The sequence below is a fragment of the Hordeum vulgare genome, chromosome 6H, assembly GCF_904849725.1.
Source record: "Hordeum vulgare subsp. vulgare chromosome 6H, MorexV3_pseudomolecules_assembly, whole genome shotgun sequence".
Lineage (NCBI taxonomy): Eukaryota > Viridiplantae > Streptophyta > Magnoliopsida > Poales > Poaceae > Hordeum > Hordeum vulgare.
In genome coordinates this window covers 65615889-65642614 of record NC_058523.1, presented here as the reverse complement: position 1 = coordinate 65642614, position 26726 = coordinate 65615889, and the positions used below count along the sequence as shown (strand labels likewise).

At 41.1% G+C, this 26726-nt stretch overlaps 1 protein-coding gene and 2 non-coding genes across 3 annotated transcripts; all 3 read right to left on the bottom strand.

Annotated features, from left to right (window-relative positions):
- Nucleotides 1-4111: 4111 nt before the first annotated feature.
- On the bottom strand, nucleotides 4112-4206 carry LOC123406531. Its single transcript, XR_006612218.1, has one exon. It is a non-coding gene; the product is annotated as a small nucleolar RNA Z103 (small nucleolar RNA).
- A 276-nt stretch (nucleotides 4207-4482) lies between these two features.
- On the bottom strand, nucleotides 4483-4569 carry LOC123406774. Its single transcript, XR_006612430.1, has one exon. It is a non-coding gene; the product is annotated as a small nucleolar RNA SNOR75 (small nucleolar RNA).
- A 1100-nt stretch (nucleotides 4570-5669) lies between these two features.
- On the bottom strand, nucleotides 5670-24387 carry LOC123405102. Its single transcript, XM_045098936.1, is given in 5 exon segments — nucleotides 5670-5732; nucleotides 5777-5910; nucleotides 7944-8180; nucleotides 8183-8579; nucleotides 24157-24387. Coding segments are annotated over 5 exon segments (1062 nt in total).
- Nucleotides 24388-26726: the final 2339 nt, after the last annotated feature.

Genomic DNA, 26726 nt, shown 5'->3' with positions numbered 1-26726 from the left:
GGACTAAGCTAGAATCTGCAAGCAAACTCAGAGGAGAAGACAAGGTAATATGGCTCTTTGAAGGATAAACAATTAGTGCACATGACAGCCACTAAACATTTTAACCATGGTCTTCTACCTTGACCCAAAGAAAAATAAAACTATTTACACGGGAAAGCTCCCAACAAGCAAAACAAGAACGGGAAATCTTTTTGGGTTTTCTTTTTAAATTACCACTAAGCAAGCTGGAAAGTAAACTTACAACTAATTTTTTTTGTTTTTCTCAACTTAAACAAACACACGAGAAGAAAGAGAGAAAAAGAAATAAACTAGCATGGATGATACAATGGCAAAGTGTGAACACCGACTAACAAGGTGAAAGTGTGAGCATGAATATAAAGTCGGTGAGAAACATGTACTCCCCCAAGCTTAGGCTTTTGGCCTATGTTGTTCTACTCCCACGGCTGGTCCGGGCGATATCCAAAATCATAATGCGTGTTGTACGGGAACGCGGCAGCTACCGCTTGAATAGCTACCTCACGGAGGCGAGCAGCCTTCGCCTCCCTCTCATACTCATCTGCCTATCCTCTGGTTATGTAATATCTCCGTTTTCCCTGAAAGTCAAAGAAGGCAGGAGCAGGAAGGGTAATATGGAAAACACGTTGTCGGTTAAATATTAACCGGTATAGGAGGGATTCATTATCCCTCACAAGGAACTGATAACGTGTCATAGCGGCGCGATCAAGGAAAGCTGTATGGAGCGGGGGATCTCCTTCGTGGATGGGTATTCCAAGAAAATTTGCTATGCGAGTGGCATAGATCCCACCAAAGAAATCCCCTTCATTAGCATTATTATTTAGCCTCCTCGTGATTATAGCTCCCATGTTGAAACTTCTATCACCCGTTACTACGCTCTTAAGAATACTAAGGTCGGGTGCGCAGAGGTGACAATGCTCAATCTTCCCGTTAATGCATCTGCCTATGAAGAGGGCAAAATAATGTAAGGCATGTAAATAAATGCTCCCCATGGTAGCCTGCGTAATATCTCTAGTTTCTCCAACAGTTTTACTAGAAATAAAATCTCTAACCGAAGACTTAGGAGGATCATTGGGACTACCCCAATCAGGTATCTTGAAAATTCTATTAAAATCCTCTAAATCCATGGTATACAATTTGTCATAAAGATCAAACAATATGGATGAGTCACGGCCAACTAGAAATTTGAATCTACAAAAAAAGAGGCAGTGAGTGTAGTATACTGTTCGCATTTGTTGGAGATGAATTCTTCGAGCCCGGCGTTGTGAACAAATGTACCAAACTCGTCCTTGAAACCTGCATCAATCATGAATTCATTGGAAGGCCATTCACATGGTTGTACCTGTGCGTTTCTCGGCTGATAAGGATCGGGCTACCGAATCGAGAGACGGGGACCCCTTTTGCTTGAGGAATCACCATGATAGTTTCTCCTGAACATCTTCTTGTTCTGAAATTTCTAGTGTCTCAAAAGAAAAGTGAACAAGCCTCAACAAAACTCATAGCAACTACTCCTACAAGTGCCTAGAGGCCATATCATGCATCAAAACTACTTGGGACTAACTAAAATTAACATGCAAAGCTCAAGAATAGGGTCACCAAGGCAGCAAAAATATGCAACGAATAAAGCACTAGAACAAAAACTAATTGGATCAATGGAGGAGTCACATACCAAGGAACAATTCCCGAAAACAGTTTGGTGAATGGGGCTTTGCTCAAGGAGATCGAAAAATGCAGCACAAAGAGCAAGAACACGGGTTTGAGCTCTGGAATGATTTTTTCTGGAGGTAGAAGAAGGAGATGGGAGCTGGAATAAGTGGAGGGGGGAACGTGGGGCCCACAAGCCTGCCAGGCGCGCCCAGGGGGTGGCCACACTTCCTGGGCTTGTGTCCCACTGGTGCATCGCCCTCACTAGCTTTCTCTCTCAGAAATTTTCAAATATTCCAGAAAAAATCATACTTGAATTTCAGGGCATTTGGAGAACTTTTATTTTCAGGTCACTTTTCTAAACAACAGAAAGTAAAAGTTGGGAACAAAAGGTTGTGACTTATAGATTCATCCATCTCATGGTCATCAAAAGAAATATGTCAATGAGGTTGATCAAGTCTCCTTGACAAACTTTTTTCGAATCACATAAAACCGGAGAATTTTCGAATAATCACTAGGTTACCTCAAGGGGGATGTGCATATCCCCAACAAGTATATCATACTTCATCCTGACAGTAGGTATAGGGCATTCAAAGCTTCCAATAAGAATTGATGAAGTTTTTTCAATAGCATTGATGCAATGAACTCGATATTGTTTCTTTGGAAAGTGCACCGTGTGCTCCTTACCATTAACATGGAAACTGGCATTGCCTTTGTTGCATTCAATAACAGCCCCTGCAGTGTTTAAAAAGGATCTTCCAAGGATGACCGCCATGGCATCATCCTCAGGAATATCCAAAATAACAAAGTTCGTTAAGATAGTAACGTTTGCAACCACAACAGGCACATCCTCGCAAATGCCGATAGGAAAAGCAGTTGATTTGTCGGCCATTTGCAAAGACATTTTAGTAGGTGTCAACTTATCCAATTCAAGTCTACAATATAAAGAGAGAGGCATAACACACTACAAGGAATAAGCTAATACACGACGCTATTTTTTCGTCGCTACATCGTCACGGTTTTTAATTTACGACTATCTCATGACGAAAAACCAAGCGTCAAAAACGGAGCGTCACAAATGAACAGCAGCGACGTTTTGATTAAAATCGTCGTAACTTTTACGACGATTCCTGTATTGTCGTAACCTTTACAACGATACTAAATCATCGTTGACAATCAAACCCAATCCTACGTGGCAGTCCTACGTGGCAAAATTACGACGAAATCAAAACGTCATGGTTGAAATCAGCCCAACCCATTTCAACTGATCACACGGGCTGGTTTTAGTTTTTGGGGTTTTTTCTTATTGGGCTTCTTTTTGGGCCTTAGCCTATTTACAGCCACTTCTAGTATTTTTTTCGAATTTTTGTATAGCATTATTATTTGGGCCCTAGCCTTTTAGTGCCCAAATACATTTGGTCCAGTTTCAGTTTTTGCCCTTTTCATTTTGGAATTCAGCAACTTTTTGTTCCAAAATTTGGATTCATTTCTATTTGTTGGGCCTTTTCAATCCAATTATTTGTCCAGTATTAAATCCAACATTATTTCATATTCAAATCAAAAAAACTCCAAGTCGAATTAAAATCATCCATCATATAACATCACAAAATACATCTCCCAGGTTTACATAACACAATAAATCATCTCATGAATACATTTCCTTACACAGGAATATAGCAAGAATGAACAAAATTGCACAATAGAATAATGGCACATCTGCTACTGTCCCAACAGTACAGTGGACTTCATTCCGCTCTCCTATGAGGCATGCTCGAGATTCCACAGCTTGTCAACCTACAAGAACAATACACTCCACAGGAATCAATCAAAAGGAAACAAATATTAGAAATATTAGAAATAAAAAGATTTGTGTCATCCTCAAGATGATGTTAAGAATCCTGATATATAAATTCTGGAGTATAATTAGTCCAACCTAAACAGGTCACAGAAACTGACAATTAAACTTCAAACTATCTAAGATTGTTCCAGGAAATTCTGGACAAAGGAAATGCAGACAAGCAAACTCAATATCTTTATGGTATTTTCGCTTTACTAGAGGAATTTAAGCACTAACACAAGTAGGAGTCAATGACACAATAATTAGTAGACATGTAAGATAATACAAAACAAGCTACTCCACATTACTGTGATAACCAAGTGCATACCAGGGTGTAAGAATATTAGCCCAAAAAATCCTTTCGGCAACATACATCACTAAATTACACTATCAATAAGTGCACCAGAGACTCTAATTTATTACCTTCAGAAGTTTTAGATCGAATCAAATGAAAACATGAAAAAGGGACTACCAAAGAGCATTATTGATTTAGATAGAGCTTGATGCTGAGTTGATTTCTGGTGTCAACTGGGGTAATTCTTTAGCCAGATTGGAGAAAGGAAACCTGACTAGCACTCAAAATATTAACCAGAAGACAATAGTAAGACATAAAAAATGGATCAGATTTCTGGCTTGGAATCCTGATGGGATTATATTTGTGCATTGTATAGTCATAGTCGATAATTTGGGGAAAGTATCCTCAGGTCCATATAATCCAAGGAAAATAGCAATTGATCATCACAGTAAGTGCAGAAACGTGGTATGGATATGATATCTTCACTTCTCACAGCAAACAAAAAATGGTATAGGAGTTTCTATTTACTTAAGACAAGACAACTATAGAGCATCCATGACAGAATGTGCTGCTTACTAGACATTCAGAATAAGTTGGAGGAAATTATCATCAAATAGATCACAAACTGTTGTCTTAATGTCAAAAATAGTTATATTTGAAAACAGAAAAATCACAAATAAATGAATTAATGCTCTCTCATACAAATGCCTCGATTGTCAACATGGTTTAATAGAATGGATTACATCAGACTCGTCATCTATTTTCATCATCATAGAGAGAACCAGCTAAAAAATTAAGAGTGGGTAGAGATACAAAAACATGACTTCAGATGTCGAATATGCACAGTTTAATAATATACTGTATCATGAGACACCTAATAAGTGTTGATCATCACTGATGAATCTACTGCAGAAAGAACAATATAGTTGATATTTGTAAACGGGGGTATAGTAACAGGAAGCTCCTTGTATAAGAACAATCTACTGCCAATCGAACGAGAAACAAGGCCATGAAAGCAGACCAAGCATCAGATACCTCATGGCATCCCAAATACCACTATCCAAACAAAATTCAGTTCAGTGCTAAGATATGTATGAGAAGTTGAATGCCAAAACCGTCTCAAGGAATGGTTCGTGCTAGAATCTTAACCCAAAGTATCTCTAGGCAACGTACAGCGCTGAATTACGCTACAAGATAAGCTATCCATATAACTTTCATGTCTGATCTGCTTGGAATATATAAAGGAAATGTCTGTACTTTCTGTCCTATTTCTGAATCAAATATGTATCATTGCATTTTCAGCCCATGCATGTGAATGCTTAAGAAGACACAACATACATAGTTCAGTTTTGCTGTTGTTCAATGCTATTTACAAAAACAGACCCACACATAAATTCAATTTATTTACTAACACTTCTCTACTGAGAATGCTTTCCATTAATTTGTCTCCTTGATAATTTATTTTCCCCTTGGCATCCATCCACCTAATGGACTCCGATAAATGAATCTTGGCTATCAATCTATATGATGTAATCCATGAAGGACATGGCATTAGTAGGAGACAACAAACTATGTGAACGGTGAGCAAAACCGTATATTTTCAAATATTTCTTCTTTTGGTGCAGTGTTGCTCAGTGAATCATCAGTTTTGTTTCAATATGGTTACAACCAGCCCTCGGTGCAGAAGATAGTTTGTGAATCTAAACTCAAGCAGCATGCATCAATTGTAAGAGGGGGCGAGCAATTCAAAGCCACACAGACAGAACACAAGTAAACATAATGGATAAAAACTTCTCCGAAAGTGGAGAACAAAAGTAAGTCAGCAATTGATGCAATGTACAACACAATGGAATTTTAATCTTCTTACAGAGCAAACATTTAAAATTCCATGTTCAGGTATAGACCAATTGTGTGAACTGATGATGTTGCATCATTCATAGGCTATTCAGAGATGGAAGGAAACATAGCAAAAGAACGATAATCACCTTGAGCTCCTCGAGGGTGAAGCCTCTGCCAGCCCTCGCCTTCATATTGTACTTGCGGGTCTGGCATTGCACGATGGGGTGAAGAGGTCCAGAGGTAGGGCAGGGGAAGATCTTCACAGCCTTCTTCTGGTGGGCTGTATACAAAAAGAACAGAATGTAAGATGACAGTGAGTCAAACAAACACCACAACAACACAAACATGTTGTCGGACGATTGGATGGTAGTGTATCAGTAAATCCATAATGAAATCAATGGTGATACATCTACTCTGCTCTGCTGTAGCAAACATGTACTTAACTCCTTATATGTAAACACATACACCAGTGCAAAAAAAATTCCCATGTTACTCCTAGATTCAACATACAAGTATAAAGAGACATGGCAGTAAACATGCACATCAGAGACGTCTAGTCAAGCATCAAACTTGCCTTCATGGTGCATGTACTAGAAAAAAACTAACTGGGCCAGTGGCTTAACAGATATCCTAGATGGCACTCTATTTACATCCATTCCAGTCAAGAACATCAACATAATCATTAGCAAGCGATAGCAAACAACCCATATGAAAGATCAGCTCACAATTCAAAAGGATTGGTGGTCTACAATTCACTTGTGGGCATATGGACATCCTGCTTTATTTTATCAGCTCACAATGCATGGTTTTGTGTTTGCCTGATTACTCAAATCCCGTCCACGCGTTACAATAGGATTAAACAAATAACAAAAAATTAAATACTCAGAGGTCGACTCTACTATAATTACTCAAATTTGGCTTGCTTAGTATAACAATTTTGTAGGTAGATATTTTAGATTTGTTCTGTTCTGTTAAAAGAGTGTGGGGATAATAAAATTCATTGTGAGGCACATGACGGGATTGTGAAAGCAGCATACCCGAGTGTGATAGTGAAGCTCATCATCTAAGATCGATCGTATTCGTTGTGAGTAGATGGACAACATGACCATGATGGCAAAGAGAGTGGTAGCATAGATAGATCGTCTGGAACGTGCGAGGACTTATTTTTCCCGTTGCAATGTACGGGCACATGTGCTAGTATAGAAACAATATAGGAGAAAACAAAAGTAGTTAGTCCTAGTAAAATGTGTTGAGGGAAGAAAATCATAGCATATAAATCAATGAGTTTTAACAACTAACATCATGAACATTCAGTGATCAGTTTTTTATGTATATGAAGCTGAATGAGCTTACCTAAGCAGAGATCCTATGGTCTCATCATCAGAATATGTGCCTTCAGAAGCCTCTTGATGCTGTGATTTACTCCGTGAAAGGTCCACTGAAGGCGGCTCCTTATTTTTGGTTCTGCCATAGATGAAGAGAAACACTCAATATGTCAAAACAGACAAAGACACGGCATAAAACTATTTCACATATCTGTGGCATGTTCACTCTCAACTTTATACTAGCTCTAATATAAAATTGTAATTATTTTGGGACGGGGGGAGTACATCAAAACACAAAGACATAAGAATCTCATCCCAAACCTATAAGAACAGGGGAATACCTGAATGTTAGGAGCAAAACCACCTTCATCTCCAACATTGGTGGCATCCTGCCCATACTTCTTGTTGATAACATACTGTTACGGAAAATGACAGTTTCAGTCAATCTATTTATTTACAAGATGATAAAGCTAGGGTGTGTCTCCATCCATAGAGTTCCAGATTGGTTGCACTTGCACACATGACATGATGACCAGTAACAATATGTACTCTCATCTACCGATCTACGGCTGATGCACGAGTAGGACACACCGTGTGTACACTGTACGTGCAGATGATATCTTCATCCATATCATTGTACTACTATTTATTTTGCATCTGGAGGAAACTTCAAGGAAGCACAAGGCATTTTTAGGAGAGCGTGGAAAATGCATCCTTCTTGCACCTACAGCTTTGGGTCTCTCATCACATTCATGGTGCAATGCATATGCTAATTAATTTATATCAACTGAAATTTCTCTTCCATTTTTTTTCAAGTGGAACATTTAGATGCCTACAATAATCTTTTACTTATTTACAAGATGATAAAGAGACAAAAAAAGCCTGGTATGAACCATTTACTTGGGTCACGTAACCGAACAAACTCAGATTTAGATTTAATTGTCGTGAGCATAGCTTGCAAAGAGTAAGTAACTGGTACTGGTACTACCCGTTGATGTGGACTGGACGAGGCCGTTCTCGTTGCAGCCTGTGTAGGTGCAGAACCCACCGCCGCCCTTGAGGCTGTATCGCTTGTGGCGCCTATCGCAGCTGCCGCACAGGACGCACCGCTCGCCGCCGCACCGGCCGCAGGTAGTGAGGGACGTGGCACCGGCCACGACGCGTCGGAGCTCGCCCAACTCATGCAAGTGATGGAGCTCCTCGGCGCTGCTGAGGTGGCGGCCCCTACGAAGACCTACGGGAGCGTGATCCGGCGGGCACGTGGGAGGAGCGTCGTGAGCTCCTCGAGGTAGCAAGCGTCCATCGCAAGGTCGCGCTCGTCGATGGAGGCGCGGAGCCCCTGCGGGATGGCGTGCGCGGCGCGGCAGTCCTCGTAGGTGCCCTGGATGACGTCGAGGGAGGTGTAGTAGAGCAGGACGCGGTGGTCGGCCTCGGCGGCGGGTGGTGGCGCCTTGACCCTAGAGGGTGCGGAGGCGCGGAGGGCACAGGCGGCCACGCGGACACGGTGGAAGATGCGGGCGGCAGAGGGGGATGGGGAGGAGGTGGTGGCGGCGAGAGGAGGGGATGGGGAGTAGTTGGTGGCGGCGAGAGGAGGGGGATGGGGAGGAGGAGGGTTCGATGAGGTCTGACTTAGGGTTTGGGTAGTTGGGCTGTCGGTGGGGGTTTCCCTTTTCTTTTTTCCTTATTTTCTATAGATAGATGGATGGATGGATGTGAGATGGATGGGTGGGTGGGTGGATGGATGCCATGTCATCGATCCGTGTGACAACTAAATCCATCAATGAGAATAAAACGTATGAATTGTATTTTTTCTTTTGTTTTTATTCTATAATTTCACGTGAAAATTTCAAAGAAATGATGTCTTATTATATACATGGGTGCATATTAGAATGACAAACAATGTTTTTAAAGGGAGCTTTCATTTTCTTTGCATGAAAATTTCGTTTTTCATTTTCCGAATGCCCAAAATGAGTTTTGGGCACATTAAGGCACTATAAGAATTTCATGAGATAATTATTTGGATAGAAAAACGTGCCCAAAAAATATGAGGGTAATCAAAGAAATAGAAATAGCACTTTCTTCACAAAGTTCTATTCTGAACATAATAGGAAAATAAATATTGCTGAATTATTTTTGAACTATGGAAGGAAGGGTATTCACATATTTGAGGAATATATGATCCAAAGTATTTATGAGATTTTTTCGAGAATTTTTGGAATGACAGAATAGCAGGTTGCTTCACAAACTACGATGAGGTGGGCTAGAATGGACCCACGAGTGACATGTCAACATAGTTAGAACATGTTACGACATTTTTATAATCGTCATAAAAGTTATGACAATCTCATCTTATGCGGTTACGACGTTGTTGACTCACATCGTCGTAATTTATATGTAGATTTGATCTCCTCAAATGGCTTACAACAATCTCGGATGAAATCGTCATAGATTTATGACGAATTCATCAACGACATCTTAAAGAACGTCATGTATGAGCATATTTCTTGTAGTGACACTAACACCGGCTCCAAGATCGCATAAAGCAGTTCTAACATAATTTCCTTTAATGGAGCAAGGTATAGTGGGCACTCCGGGATCACCTAGTTTCTTAGGAGTTCCACCCTTGAAGGTGTAATTAGCAAGCATGGTGGAAATCTGATATGTCTCCAACGTATCTATAATTTTTTATGGTTCCACGCTATTATCTTGTCAAACTTCGGATGTTTTGTATGCCTTCTATATCTTTTTTGGGACTAACTTATTAACTCAGTGTCAAGTGCCAGTTCATGTTTTTTCCGTGTTTTTGGCCCTTTTCAAAGGAGAATATTAAACGGAGTCCAAAGGGAATAAAACCTCCAAAAAGATTTTTTTCCGGAACAGAAGATATGCAGGGGGCGTGAGAACCAAGGCAGAGGCCACCAGGGGAGGCCACAAGCCCCCTAGGCGCGGCCAGGGGGGCCTGCGCCTAGCAGGCTTGTGGGCCCCCTGTGGCTCGGCTGCCCTACTTCTTCCACCTATAAATCCCCGAAAAATCCAAAACCACGGGAGAGATCCACGAAAATACTTTTCCGTCGCCGCAAGCTTCTGTCTCCGCAAGATCCCATCTGGGGCATGTTCTGGTGCCCAGCCGGAGGGGGGATTCGGATACGGAGGGCTTCTTCATCAACACCATTGCTTCTCCGATGATGCGTGAGTAGTTCACCATAGACCTTCGAGTCCACAGCTAGTAGCTAGATGGCTTCTTCTCTCTCTTGGATCTTCAATACAAAGTTCTCCATGATCTTCATGGAGATCTATCCTATGTAATCTTCTTTTGCGGTGTGTTTGTCGAGATCCGATGAATTGTGGATTTATGATCAGATTATCTATGAATCTTATTTGAGTTTCTTCTGATCTCTGATACGTCTCCAACGTATCTATAATTTTTGATGGTTCCATGCTATTATCTTGTCAAACTTTGGATGTTTTGCATGCTTTTTATTTATTTTCTGGGACTAACTTATTAACTCAGTGCCAAGTGCCAGTTCCTGTTTTTTCCATGTTTTTTACCCCTTTCAGAGGAGATTTTGAAACAGAGTCCAAACAGAAGAAAATCCCCGAAAAGATTTTTTTTGGAACGGAAGAAGATCGGAGAACTTGTGAGACAAGCCACAGGAGCTCCAGGGGCCCCACAAGCCCCCACCCCGCGGCCAGGGGGCGCGCCATCCAGGCTTGTGGGCCCCCTGGAGGTCCCCTGACCTAGATCTTTCGCCTATATAATCCCATAAATTCCAAGAAAAAATCAAGAGATCATCGCAATCGCTTTTCCGCCGCCGCAAACTTCTGTCTCCGCAAGATCCCATCTAGGGCACGTCCTGGTGCCCTGCCGGTGGGGGGATTTGGACATGGAGGGCTTCTCCATCAACACCATGACCTCTCCGATGATGCGTGAGTAGTTCACCATAGACCTACGGGTCCATAGCTAGTAACTAGATGGCTTCTTCTCTCTCTTGGATCTTCAATACAAAGTTCTCCATGATCTTCATGGAGATCTATCTGATGTAATCCTCTTTTGCGGTGTGTTTGTCGAGATCCGATGAATTGTGGATTTATGATTAGATTATCTATGAATCTTATTTGAGTTTCTTCTGATCTCTCTTATGCATGATTTCATATCCTTGTAATTCTCTTGGAGTTGTGGGTTTTGTCTGGCCAACTAGATCTATGATTCTTGCAATGGGAGAAGTCTTGGTTTTGGGTTCATACCGTGCGGTAACCTCACCCAGTGACAGAAGGGGTAGCGAGGCACGCATCATGTTGTTGCCATCAAGGGTAAAAAGATGGGGTTTTCATCATTGGTTTGAGATTATCCCTCTACATCGTGTCATCTTGCTTAAAGCGTTACTTTGTTCGTCATGAACTCAATACACTAGATGCATGCTGGATAGCGGTCGATGTGTGGAGTAATAGTAGTAGATGCAGAAAGTATTGGTATACTTGTCTTGGACGTGATGCCTATATGCATGATCATTGCCTTAGATATCGTCATGACTTTGCGCGGTTCTATCAATTGGTCGACAGTAATTTTTTCACCCACCGTGATATTTGCTATTCTGAGAGAAGCCTCTAGTGAACACTATGGCCCCCAGGGTCTACTCCACACCATATTTTCAGCCTTACACTTTTTACTTCATTGCACTTTTCGCCTTCAGATCTCACTTTGCAAACAATCTTGAAGGGATTGACAACCCCTTTGAAGCGTTGGGTGCAAGCTTGTTTGTGTTTGCGTAGGTACTTTGGACTTGACAAGGCCCTCCTTCTGGATCGATACCTTGGTTCTCAAACTGAGGGAAATACTTATTGCTCCTGTGCTGCATCACCCTTTCCTCTTCAAGGGAAAAACCGACACAAACCAGAGAAGTAACAAGAAGAATTCCTAAGCGCCAGGGAAGGACTTTTGTTTCCGCAACAATATCTTATATGCATGATTTCATATCCTTGTAATTCTCTTTGAGTTGTGGGTTTTGTTTGGCCAACTTGATCTATGATTCTTGCAATGGGAGAAGTTCTTGGTTTTGGGTTCATACCGTGCAGTGACCTCATCCAGTGACAAAAGGGGTAGCGAGGCACGCATCGTGTCGTTGCCATCAAGGGTAAAAATATGGGGGTTATATCTATTGCATGAATTTATCCCTCTACATCATGTCATCTTGCTTAAGGCGTTACTCTGTTTGTCATGAACTCAATACACTAGATGCATGCTGGATAGCGGTCGATGTGTGGAGTAATAGTAGTAGATGCAGAAAGTATCGGTCTACTTGTCTCGGACGTGATGCCTATATGTATGATCATTGCCTTAGATGTCGTCATGACTTTGCGCGGTTCTATCAGTTGCTCGACAGTAATTCGTTCAACCACTGTAATATTTGCTATTTTGAGAGAAGCCTCTAGTGAACACTATGGCCCCCGGGTCTACTTCACATCATATTTTCAGCTCCACACTTTTACTTTGTTGCACTTTCCACCTTCAGATCTCACCTTGCAATCAATCGTGAAGGGATTGATAACCCCTTTGTAACGTTGGGTGCAAGTTTGCTATTTTTGCGCATGTACTTTGGAAACTTGGCTTGATACTCCTACTGGATTGATACCTTGGTTCTGAAAACTAAGGGAAATACTTACTGCTACTATGCTGCATCACCCTTTCCTCTTCAAGGGAAAAAACCAATGCAAGCTCAAGAGGTAGCAAGAAGAATTTCTGGCGCCGTTGCCGGGGAGGATCAAGTCAAGAATAGTCTCCCGTCAACGTGTCAATTTCTGGCACCGGGGGTAATTCTAAGTGAAGCTTATCCAAGTAAGTGTCGCAAACTCATCTCTTGTATTTACTTTTTTTTCCTCTCGTTTTCCTCTCTCCCACTTCTGAAAAACAAAAATTTACAAAAATATTTGCCTTTTTCGTTCGCCCTTTTCTTTCGCTTGCTTTCTGTTTGCTTGTGCGCTTGTCTGCTTGCTGAAGTCACCATGACTGAAAACACCAAACTTTGTGACTTCTCGAACACTAATAATAATGATTTTATTAGTACTCCGTTTGCTCCCACCACTAGTGTGGAATCATATGAAATCAATGCTGCTTTGTTGAATCTTGTTATGAAAGAGCAATTCTCCGGCCTTCCTAGTGAAGACGTCGCATCACATCTTAATACGTTCATTGAGCTTTGTGATATGCAAAAGAAGAAAGATGTGGATAATGATGTGATTAATTTGAAGCTATTTCCATTCTCATTGCGAGATCGAGCAAAAACTTGGTTTTCATCTTTCCCCAAAAATAGTATTGATTCTTGGAACAAGTGCAAAGATGCTTATATATCCAAGTATTTTTCCGCCTGCTAAGATTATATCTCTCCGTAATGATATCATGAATTTTAAGCAACTTGATCATGAACATGTTGCACAATCTTGGGAGAGAATGAAATCGATGATTAGAAATTGTCCCGCTCATGGCTTGAGTCTTTGGATGATTATACAAATCTTCTACGTTGGCTTCAATTTTGCTTCTAGAACTATCTTGGACTCTGCCTCGAGTGGAACCTTCATGCAAATCACATTAGGATAAGCCACAAAACTCCTAGACAATATCACGACGAACTATTCTCGGTGGCACACTCAAAGGTCACCTACTAGTAAAAAGGTACAAGCTATAGAAGAAATTAACTCGTTGAGTGCTAAGATGGATGAGTTAATGAAATTGTTTGCTAGTAAAGGTGCTCCTTTAGATCCAAATGATATGCCCTTGTCTTCCTTGATTGGGAGTAGCAATGAGAGCTTTGACGTTAATTTTGTTGGTAGGAATAATTTTGGCAACAACAATGCTTTTAGAGGAAACTATATTCCTAGGCCTTTTCCTAGTAATCCCTCTAATAATTTGGCAACTCCTACAACAATGCTCATGGAAATTACAATAAATTACCCTCTAATCTAGAGAGTACTATTAAAGAGTTTATCAACTCGCAAAAGATTTTCAACGCGTCCATAGAAGAAAAACTACTCAAAATTGAAGATTTGGCTAGGAGCGTTGATAGAATGTCTATTGATATTGATGCTTTGAAAGTTAGATGTGCTCCTCCCAAGATCAATATGGATGAAACTTTGAAAGCTATGCGTGTTTCCATGAATGAGAGTAAAGAAAGAACCGCCCAAATTCGTGCTAGACATGAATGGCTTAAAAAGGCGTGTTCTCGTGATGAGAATCACGAAGATCTTAAAGTGCTTGGTGTGACTCCCATTGAATCCTTGTTTTCTAGTGTCAAACCTAATGATGATGGGGCTGGATATGAATCCACCTTGGTTGAAAAAAAACAATGATTCGGAGTCTATCTATCTTGATGCTAAAAGCATTGAAAATGGAGTAGAGGATATGAAAACTTTGAGTAGTAATGAAATTACTACTTTGGATTTCATGGAATTCAATTATGATAGTTGCTCTTTGATTGAATGTATTTCCTGGATGCAATCCATGCTAAACTCTCCACACGCTTATAGCCAAAACAAGGCCTTTACCGATCATATCGTCGATGCTATGATAAAATATCTTGAAGAGAAACTTGAATTGGAAGTTTCTATTCCTAGAAAACTTCATGATGAGTGGGAACCTACTATCAAAATCAAGATTAAAAACTATGACGGATCAATGATGCTCTTATTATTTCAAATAGGAACTATGTACCCATGGATTTCATTGTGCTTGATATTGATTGCAATCCTACATGTCCTATCATTCTTGGTAGACCTTTCCTAAGGACTATTGGTGTTGTCATCGATATGAAGGAAGGGAATATTAGATTTCAATTGAGATAGCATAAGTATACGAAGTATACAAATTGCTACAGACTGGTCTGTTTTTGAAAAATTATGTTTTTGTTGTGTTGGTTGCTTATTTTGATGAAACTATGGATAGTATCAGGGGGTACTAGCCATGGAAAAGTGAGAATACAGTAATCTAACACCAATATAAATAGAAATCAAGTTTGCTACAGTACCTCAAGAGGTGGTAGTTTGTTTTCTTGTGCTAATGATGTCATGAGTTTCTGTTTAAATTTTGTGTTGTGAAGTTTTCATGTTTTGGGTGATGTTCTCATGGACAAAGGAATAAAGAGTGGAAAGAGCTCAAGCTTGGGGATGCCCAAGGCATCCCAAGAAAAAATCAAGGACACCAAAAAGCCTAAGCTTGGGGATGCCCCGGGAAGGTATCCCCTCTTTCGTCTTCAATCCATCGGTAACATTACTTGGAGCTATATTTTTATTCACCACATGATATGTGTTTTGCTTGGAGTGTCTTGTATCGTAGGAGTCTTTTTTTTGTGTCACAATCATCCTTGCTGCACACCTTTTGAGAGAGACATGCACTCATCGTGAATTTGCTAGAATACGCTTTGATCTTCGCTTATATGTTTTGAGCTAGATAACTTTGCTCTAAGTGCTTCACTTAGATCTTTTAGGGCACGGCGGTGTTATATTTTGAAGAAATAAGAACTCTCGATCTTCAGTTATATCTTTTTGAGAGTGATCTCTCTGAGTAACTTGGTAGTTGGCTTGTGCTATGAAAGTAGTCCCAAAGGTGATAGGCACCCAAAGAGGATACAATAAAACTTCCATCTTCATGTGCATTGATTAGAAAGAGAAGTTTGATTCCTCTCAATAGTTTTGATACATGAATTTGGTAATATTAAGAGTTATGTTAGTAGGGTGTTGTGGATCTAGAAATACTTGTGTTGAAGTTAGTGATTCCTGTAACATGCACGTATGGTGAACCGCTATGTTAGGAAGTCGGAACATAATTGATCTATTGATTGTCATCATTTGTGTTGTGGTCGGGATCGCGCGATGGTTAACACCTACCAACCCTTCCCCTAAGAGTATGCGTTTAGCACTTTGTTTCGATTACTAATAAAAACTTCCGCAATAAGTATGTGAGTTCTTCATGACTAATGTGAGTCCATGGTATCGATGCACTTTCACCTTCCACCACTGCTAGCCTCTCTAGTGTCGCACAACTTTCATCGGTGCACAATCCCACCATATGCCTTCCTCAAAACAGCCACCATACCTGCCTACTATGGCATTTTCATAGCCATTCCGAGATATATTGCCATGCAACTCCCACCGTTCCGTCTCCTGACTTGTGCCTTCACTTTCATACTGCCGTTGCATGATCGTAAGATAGCTAGCGAGATGTTTTCAACGTCATACGCCAAGCTAGATCGTTGCACATCCCGGTACACTGCCGGAGGCATTTCCTATAGAGTCATCATCGTTCTAAGCATTGAGTTGTGAGTAAATTAAAGTGTGATGATCATCATTATTAGAGCATTGTCGAAATAAAAAAAAGAGGCCAAAGTTGCCCACCAAAAAAAAGAGAAACATGGAAAGAGGCCAAAGAGCCCAAAAAAATATAAAAAAATGAGAGAAAAAGAGGGAAGGGACAATGCTACTATCTTTTCCACACTTGTGCTTCATAATAGCACCATGTTCTTCATGATTGAGAGTCTCTTGTTTTGTCACCACCATATGCTAGTGGGAATCTTCATTATATAACTTGTCTTGTATATTCCAATGATGGGATTCCTCAAAATTGCCCTAGGTCTTCGTGAGCAAGCAAGTTGGATGCACACCCACTAGTTCTACTTTTGAGCTTTCACATACTTATAGCTGTAAGTGCATACATTGCATGGTAATCCCTACTCTTTCACATTGATATCTATTAATGGGCATCTCCATAGCCCTTTGATAAGCCGAGTCGATGTGACCATCTCCTCCTTTTTGTCTCACAACCTCCACCACACTCTATCCCACCTATAGTGTTATATCCATGGCTCACGCTCATGTATTGCGTGAGAGTTGAAAAAGGTTTGAGAAAGTAAGAGTGCAAAAACAATTACTTGACCAATACCGGGGTTGTGCATGATTTAAATTAGTTGCGTGGGCATGATGGAACATGGGCAGACTATATGATTTTGTAGGGACAATTTTCTTTGGCCTTGTTATTTCAAAAGTTCATGATTACCTTGCTAGTTTGCTTGAAGTATTATTGTTTTCATGTCAATAGCAAACTATTGTTTTGAATCTTACGGATCTGAACATTCATGTCACATGCAAGAAGTTGCGAAGGACAACTATGCTAGGTAGCATTCCACATCAAAAATTCAGTCTTTATCACTTCCCTACTTGAGGACGAGCAGGAGTTAAGCTTGGGGATGCTTGATACGTCTCCAACGTATCTATAATTTTTTATGGTTCCATGCTATTATCTTGTGAAACTTTGGATGTTTTGTATGCCTTTTATATCTTTTTTGGGACTAACTTATTAACTCAGTACCAAGTGCCAGTTCCTGTTTTTTCCGTGTTTTTGACCCTTTTCAGAGGAGAATATTAAACAGAGTCCAAACGGAATGAAACCTCCGAAAAGATTTTTTTCCGGAACAGAAGATACGCACGGGGCGTGAGAACCAAGGCAGAGGCCACCAGGGGAGGCCACAAGCCCCCTAGGCGCGGCTAGGGGGGCCTGCCTAGCAGGCTTGTGGGCCCCGTGTGGCTCGTCTACCCTACTTCTTCCGCCTATAAATCCCCGAAAAATCCAAAACCACGGGAGAGATCCACGAAAATACTTTTCCGCCACCGCAAGATTTTGTCTCCGCAAGATCCCATCTGGGGCACGTTCTGGTGCCCTGCCGGAGGGGGGATTCGGACACGGAGGGCTTCTTCATCAACACCATTGCCTCTCTGATGATGCGTGAGTAGTTCACCATAGACCTTCGAGTCCATAGCTAGTAGCTAGATGGCTTCTTCTCTCTCTTGGATATTCAATACAAAGTTCTCCATGATCTTCATGGAGATCTATCCGATGTAATCTTCTTTTGCGGTGTGTTTGTCGAGATCCGATGAATTGGGGATTTATGATCAGATTATCTATGAATATTATTTGAGTTTCTTCCGATCTCTTATATGCATGATTTCATATCCTTGTAATTCTCTTCGAGTTGTGGGTTTTGTTTGGCCAACTTGATCTATGATTCTTGCAATTGGAGAAGTTCTTGGTTTTGGGTTCATACCGTGCGGTGACCTCATCCAGTGACAAAAGGGGTAGCGAGGCATGCATCGTGTTGTTGCCATCAAGGGTAAAAATATGGGGGTTATATCTATTGCATGAATTTATCCCTCTACATCATGTCATCTTGCTTAAGGCGTTACTCTGTTTGTCATGAACTCAATACACTAGATGCATGCTGGATAGCGGTCGATGTGTGGAGTAATAGTAGTAGATGCAGAAAGTATCGGTCTACTTGTCTCGGACGTGATGCCTATATGTATGATCATTGCCTTAGATGTCGTCATGACTTTGCGCGGTTCTATCAGTTGCTCGACAGTAATTCGTTCAACCACTGTAATATTTGCTATTTTGAGAGAAGCCTCTAGTGAACACTATGGCCCCCGGGTCTACTTCACATCATATTTTCAGCTCCACACTTTTACTTTGTTGCACTTTCCACCTTCAGATCTCACCTTGCAATCAATCGTGAAGGGATTGATAAACCCTTTGTACCGTTGGGTGCAAGTTTGCTATTTTTGCGCATGTACTTTGGAAACTTGGCTTGATACTCCTACTGGATTGATACCTTGGTTCTGAAAACTAAGGGAAATACTTACTGCTACTATGCTGCATCACCCTTTCCTCTTCAAGGGAAAAAACCAATGCAAGCTCAAGAGGTAGCAAGAAGAATTTCTGGCGCCGTTGCCGGGGAGGATCAAGTCAAGAATAGTCTCCCGTCAACGTGTCAATTTCTGGCACCGGGGGTAATTCTAAGTGAAGCTTATCCAAGTAAGTGTCGCAAACTCATCTCTTGTATTTACTTTTTTTTCCTCTCGTTTTCCTCTCTCCCACTTCTGAAAAACAAAAATTTACAAAAATATTTGCCTTTTTCGTTCGGCCTTTTCTTACGCTTGCTTTCTGTTTGCTTGTGCGCTTGTCTGCTTGCTGAAGTCACCATGACTGAAAACACCAAACTTTGTGACTTCTCGAATACTAATAATAATGATTTTATTAGTACTCCGTTTGCTCCCACCACTAGTGTGGAATCATATGAAATCAATGCTGCTTTGTTGAATCTTGTTATGAAAGAGCAATTCTCCGGCCTTCCTAGTGAAGACGTCGCATCACATCTTAATACATTCATTGAGCTTTGTGATATGCAAAAGAAGAAAGATGTGGATAATGATGTGATTAAATTGAAGCTATTTCCATTCTCATTGTGAGATCGAGCAAAAACTTGGTTTTCATCTTTCCCCAAAAATAGTATTGATTCTTGGAACAAGTGCAAAGATGCTTATATATCCAAGTATTTTTCCGCCTGCTAAGATTATATCTCTCCGTAATGATATAATGAATTTTAAGCAACTTGATCATGAACATGTTGCACAATCTTGGGAGAGAATGAAATCGATGATTAGAAATTGTCCCGCTCATGGCTTGAGTCTTTGGATGATTATACAAATCTTCTACGCTGGCTTCAATTTTGCTTCTAGAACTATCTTGGACTCTGCCTCGAGTGGAACCTTGTCTCGGACGTGATGCCTATATGTATGATCATTGCCTTAGATATCGTCCTGACTTTGCGCGGTTCTATCAATTGCTCGATAGTAATTCGTTCACCCACCGTAATATTTGCTATTTTGAGAGAAGCCTCTAGTGAACACTATGGCCCCCGGGTCTACTTCGCATCATATTTTAAGCTCCACACATTTACTTTGTTGCACTTTCCACCTTCATATCTCACCTTGCAATCAATTGTGAAGGGATTGACCACCCCTTTGTAGCGTTGGGTGCAAGTTTGCTGTTTTTGCGCAGGTACTTCAAAAACTTGGCTTGATACTTCTACTGGATTGATACCTTGGTTCTCAAAACTAAGGGAAATACTTACTGCTACTGTGCCGCATCACCCTTTCCTCTTCAAGGGAAAAACCCAACACAAGCTCAAAAGGTAGCAAAATCTCAACCTCAGGTATCTTCCTTTTATTAGTCACAATATCTTTCATGTACTTAGCATAAGGAGACATTTTGAGCATATCTGTCAAACGCATTTGCAGAAAGACAGGTCTAATCATTTCAACAAAGCGCTCAAAATCCTCATCATCCTTTTTCTTGGATGGTTTGGGAGGAAAGGGCATTGGTTTCTGAACCCATGGTTCTCTTTCTTTACCATGTTCCTAGCAATAAAGTCGTTCTTATCGTATCTCTTGTTCTTAGGTTGTGTGTTATCAAGATCAACAACAGGTTCAATCTCCACATTCTTATCATTACTAGGTTGAGAATCAACATGAACACCACTATCAATATTATCACTAGGCTCAGGTTCATCACCAGATTGTGTTTCGGCATCAGAAACAGAGACATCATTTGGATTCTCGGGTGTAATAGCAACAGGTTTGCTAGCATGCAAGTTCCTATCATCTTTCTTTTTCTTCCTAATACCAGGATGACTAGGTGCAGCAGTGTTAACTCCTTGAGAATCTTGTTCAATTCTCTTAGGATGGCCCTCGGGATACAAAAGTTCCTGAGTCATTCTACCACCTCTAGTGACAACTCTAATAGAATTTCCATTCAACTCATTGAGCAAGTCATTTTGAGCCATAAGTACTTGTTCTACTTGAGTAGTGACCATAGAGGCATGTTTACTCAAAAGCTTAAGATCATTGACATTTCTATCCACACAAGCACTTATATGATCAATCATACGAGCATTTTGTCTCAATTGTCTGCTAACATAATCATTGAAACTTTGTTGTTTGGCAACAAAGTTATCAAATTCATCTAAGCATAAGCTAGCAGGTTTATCATAAGGAATATCACTCTCATTGAATCTACGAAGAGAATTTACCTCTACTACCTGTGTCGGGTTATCAAGACCATGTATTTCTTCGATAGGTGGTACATTCTTAACATCTTCAGATTTAATACCTTTCTCTTGCATAGATTTCTTGGCTTCTTGCATATCTTCAGGACTGAGGAATAGAATACCTCTTTTATTTGGAGTTGGCTTCGGAGGTGGTTCGGGAATAGTCCAAGCATTATCATTGCTCAAGATATTATTCAATAGAATTTCAGCTTTTTCCACAGTTCTTTCCCTGAAAACACAACCATCACAACTATCTAGGTGGTCCCTAGAAGCATCGGTTAGTCCATTATAAAAGATATCAGGTATTTCATTTTTCTCAAGAGGGTGATCAGGCAAAGCATTCAGTAACTGGATAAGCCTCCCCCAAGCTTGTGGGAGACTCTCTTCTTCAACTTGTACAAAGTTATATATATCCTACAAGGAAGCTTGTTTCTTATGGGCAGGAAAATATTTCTCACAGAAGTAGTATATCATATCCTGGGGACTACGCACACAACCAGGAGCAAGAGAAATAAACCAAGTCTTAGCATCACCCTTTAGCGAGAAAAGAAATAACTTAAGGATATAGTAATGGCGAACTTTTTCCTCACTCGTGAATAGGGTGGCTAATCATTCAGCTTAGTAAGATGTGCTACAACCATTTCAGATTCATAACCATGAAAAGGATCAGATTCAACCAAAGTGATTAACTCAGGATCGACAGAGAATTCATAATCCTTATCAGTGACAAAGATGGGTGAAGTAGCAACCTTAGGATCGTATTTCATTCTAGCATTCAGAGATTTTTCTTTCCACTTGCGCAATAAATTCTCGAGATCATAGCTATCCTTACAAGCAAGAAAGTCCTCAGCTACCTCTCCCTCCATAACATAGCCCTCAGGTATATTAGGCAATTCATATCTAGGAGAGCTAGGTCTAATAGGTGAAACAGCACTTTCCACTTCAATAATTTCATCAGTTTCAGAAGTATCATCACATTCAGCAGTAACTCTAGCAATTTGTGCATCAAGAAATGCACCCAGTGGCAAAGCAGTGTCAAGCAAAGCATCATTATAAGCATCATGGATAGCAGAAGTAGCATCATCAAGCACAGGCGACATATCAGAATTACCAATAGGTGGTGGCGTCGCAAATTTACTCATAACTGAAGGTAGATCAAGTGCAGAGCTAGATGGCAGTTCCTTACGTGTCCTCGTAGTTGAGGGCAACACTTTAGTTTTTGGATCTCTTCGATTCCTCATAGTGATCAACAGACATAAATCCCAAGTGACTCAGAGAATAGAGTTATGCTTCCCCGGCAACGGCGCTAGAAAAAGGTCTTGATAACCCACAAGTATAGGGGATCGCAACAGTTTTCGAGGGTAGAGTATTCAACCCAAATTTGTTGGTTCGACACAAGGGGAAGCCAAAGAATATACTCGAGTATTAGCAGTTGAGTTGTAAATTCAACCACACCTGAAAGACTTAGTATGTGAAGTAAAGTTTAAGTAGCAAAGTAGTGTGATAGTAACGGTAGCAGCGGTAACAGTAGCAGTAGTGATAGCAGTAGCGATAAAGTAACTTAGCAAGAACCAGTATAGGAAAAGCTCGTAGGCATTGGAGCAGTGATGGATAATTATGTCGGATGACATTCATCATGTAACAGTTATAACATAGGGTGATATGTAACTAGCGCCAGTTCGTCAATGTAATGTAGGCATGTATTCCGTATTTAGTCATACGTGCTTATGCAAAAGAACTTGCATGATATCTATTGTCCATCCCTCCCGTGGCAGTGGGGTCCTAATGGAAACTAAGGGATATTAAGGTCTCCTTTTAATAGAGAACCGGAACAAAGCATTAGCACATAGTGAATACATGAACTCCTCATACTATGGTCATCTTCGGGAGTGGTTACGGCTATTGTCACTCCGGGGTTGCCAGGTCATAACACATAGTAGGTGACTACAACTTGCAAGATAGGATCAAGAACACACATATATTGATGGAAACATAATAGGTTCAGATCTGAGATCATGGCACTTGGGCCCTAGTGACAAGCATTAAGCATAACAAAGTAGTAGCAACATCAATCTTAGAACATAGTGGATACTAGGGATCAAACCCCACCAAAACTAACTCGATTACATGATAGATCTCATCCAACCCATCACCGTCGAGCAAGCCTACGATGAGATTACTCACGAACGGTGAAGAGCATCATGGAATTGGCGATGAAGGATGGTTGGTGATGACGACGACGTCGATTTCCCCTCTCCGGAGCCCACAACGGACTCCAGATCTGCCCTCCCGAGGAAGAACAGGTGGTGGCGGCGGCTCCATGTCGTGAAACGCGATGAACTCTTCTCTCTTAATTTTTTCTGGGCAAGAGAGAATATATAGAGCTGGAGTTGGAGGCTGCGGAGCCACGAGGGCCTCACAAACCTGCCAGGCGCGGCCAGGGGGGCCCGCGCCTCCTGGGCTTGTGGGCTCCTGGCTCCGCGTGTCCAGGTAATTCTTGCGTCAGCATTTTTTATATATTCCACAAAAAATCCTCGTAAATTTCCAGGTCATTCCGAGAACTTTTATTTCTGCGCAAAAACAACACCATGGCAATTCTGCACAAAACAGCGTTAGTCCGGGTTAGTTCCATTCAAATCATGCAAATTAGAGTCCAAAACAAGGGCAAAATAGTTTGGAAAAGTAGATACGATGGAGACGTATCACCCTTCCCTTAGCATAGAAAATCTTCATGTATTGTACATTAATCTTGTACTTCTCAAATAGCTTCCCATGGAGTGTTGTTGGACCAATTGTTGGTGTTTCGCTCACCCAATCCAAGATTGCATCTGCCACCCACCTAGTCTTTGCAAGCTTATATTTTTCCTTTCCCCCTCCCCTCCAGGTGGGCAAGTGTGCCCGTGTGGGTTGCTTTTTATCTGAAACAAAATGAAAAATGATGTCAAATACAATTAAGAAATAGTACACATGATCTGAATGGATAAATAATATGATAACAATATTCAGTTGTAATAACTGGAACAATTTGCTCTTTCGCATAGTGGATGCATGCAACCTCCACCTACACCTATCATAAGGGCAATTAACAGTGAATCTTCCTGGCTCACTCCTATCAACCTCATAAGAGTTTTCAGTGAGAATGCAATATGTAGTCACTGCATTACGATAGTCCACCATCGATTCGAATACGGTTCCTGGAGTAAGGTCAGGATTCTCGCTGTTCCACTCAGTTGTTGGCATGTCCTCACCATCATATTCTTGTAAAACTAAGGAGACGATGTTCTCCTCCCTCTCTTCATCATCAGTGTCATCAAATCTAGCACGGCTGCTAGGCTCCTCTGCATATTTATCTTCCACTGCCTGTTGACTGACTCTATCTACCAGTTCAGGGAATAGAATCTCATCCTCATCATCATGTAAAGGCACTTCCTCGTCAGGTTCTGCATCTACTTCTACATCAGGTGCAGAAGGGAGAGGAGAAGTGGCAGAATTAGCGGCAGCCGACATGTTGTGGCTTTCAGAACCACTAGGTTTACTTGGTCTCGACCTACAAAGACTGCGAGGACACTCGCTATTAGCAGAGACAGATGATGTCTGAACACCCTTCAGGATACGTTGTTTGCGTGCCTGAAGCACACCGATATGGATTTTACCGAAACGGCTATCAGCATTCAAACTAAATAGCAATTCCAGATACTCATCACAAGTTAATGGGAGAAATCTCTGCTCAGTACTGTCAAAATATCTCAGTTCAACAGCATCGGTAGGGCTCCACGGATACTCACAACAGAGTGCCTCGCGGAAATCTCCGAACAAAACGGTGGTTTCTACCAATTTAGGATAGAAAAATCCAGAAATCACACACGGTTTAGTTCCACGCAGCTCGCTAGTTTCCATTCTAACCGCTAGCCGAAAAGCAAGTGCAGGATCAACCCTATTCGATTGAAATAAGTTAAAGGGCGCAATTAGGCCTAAAATTTTCAGATAAATTGCGCTAATTCACGCAAACGGTGGTCAAATACAGCCTAATTTACGGATCTCCTAATCAATTTAGAGGAAAACGATGCTTACCCAGGTGGAATCCATGAATTATTAGCCTCTTATTCGACCCAATCATCTTCACAGTCGATGGGCCGGACGGGGTGCCCCCCCCCCCCGAAATCGCTTCCTAATCCTAGATGGGATAGAGGGTAGATGCGGCGGAGGCGGCACGAGTATGGCGGAGGCGGCAAGAGTGCGGCGGAGGCGGTAGAGACGGCACTACAACGGCGGAGGGGGCGGCATGGAAGCGACTGGATCTGATTCAGGTTATGGTGAGTGTCAGTTTCGCGGCCCACTGGTTACCATGTAATGGTAAAAATGTGGACTCCATCCTATGCGGCCCCACTAGTCAGAGTTGACGATCAAGCCATTGACCCGACAGCAACGTCCGCCGTAACCAGTTCTGAGGGTTTCGGGCAAGGGAGTGGGGAAATGTGAGCAAAAGTTAAGAGCATGGGGGTGAATGAGTAGAACTAACGAACCAGGGGCACAAAAATAAAAATCCCTTCTTATAAAGTGTGATGATTTTTCTTTTTATTCATGTAAAACATAGAGTGTTGCCCTTAAGAGAGGAAAGATCCCAAAGAGGACAAAGAGGACAAATAAGAGATAAAAAGAAAGAGCCAAAGAGGCCACAAAAAAGAGAAAATGAAAAAACAAAAATAAAAAAGGGAAATAAAAAGAGAGAAGGGGGCAAGACTACTATTCCTTTTGAAATATCCGCACTTGTACTCCATTACTATATTGGTACTATATAGAGATTATCATTCATGCATAAATATGTGGGGTTCCTTACACTATAGAACTTGGTTTGCATATTCCAATGATGAGCCTCCTCAAATGAGCTCTAGGTCTTCATGAGCAAACAAGTTGGATGCACCCCGACTAGTTCCATTGGAGAGCTTACCTTAGCTCGTATGTGCATTCGTTACATGGCAATCCCTACTCCTCACATCATATCTATCATTTGGCTTTCTCTCGCCTATGGTTGTCCTCATTGATGTGAGCCTTTCACACCTTTTTGTCTTCCTTCCCCATCATTATTCTATTTTCCATACTAAGTGCCAACATATCTTGTTTACGCTCATCCATTGCATGAGTGTTCAAAATCGAAAGGGAGAGGATCATTTTGACTTGTGCCTGGCAAGTGATCTAGGGATGAGTCAAAATAAGATTCCGAAGGAGACTAAGTGTGAGGTTTAGTAGAGTGAGTTCTCAACTAAAATAAATAAATATTTTATGATCTCAACCCATCTCCCACTTCTTGCACGCAAACACCATTTGGAGACATTCGAGTCACGGACACCGATAGCTCTTGCACCTTTATGTTCTTACTTTGCTAAATTCAATACTAGATATAGACTCTTGCTTGTTATTGTCTTGACTTGAATTGCATATCTCACTTGCTTTACTTTGAAGTTCTTATATGTGTGTTAGCATGTCACCACAGAAACTATTGTGTTATCATTTATCTACTTGAGGACGAGCAGAAAATAAGCTTGGGGATGTTGATACGTCCCAAACGTATCTATAATTTTTGCTTGTTCCATGATCTTTTGGGTGACATTGTTATATGTTTTGCTACACTTTTATATCATTTTACACATATTTGGACTAACCTACTAACTCAGTGCACCCAGTGCTAGTTTATGTCTGCTGATGTCAATTTTGTAGGGGCTTTTACGCAATTTTCCGAAGCCCGAAAAAATCCAGAAAAAATATAAAAAAATCAGCGAAACAGAAGCTTCTGTATCACCAAAGGGGGGGCAGGGGCCTCCCAGGCGGCCTGCTGGCGCGGTAGGGCC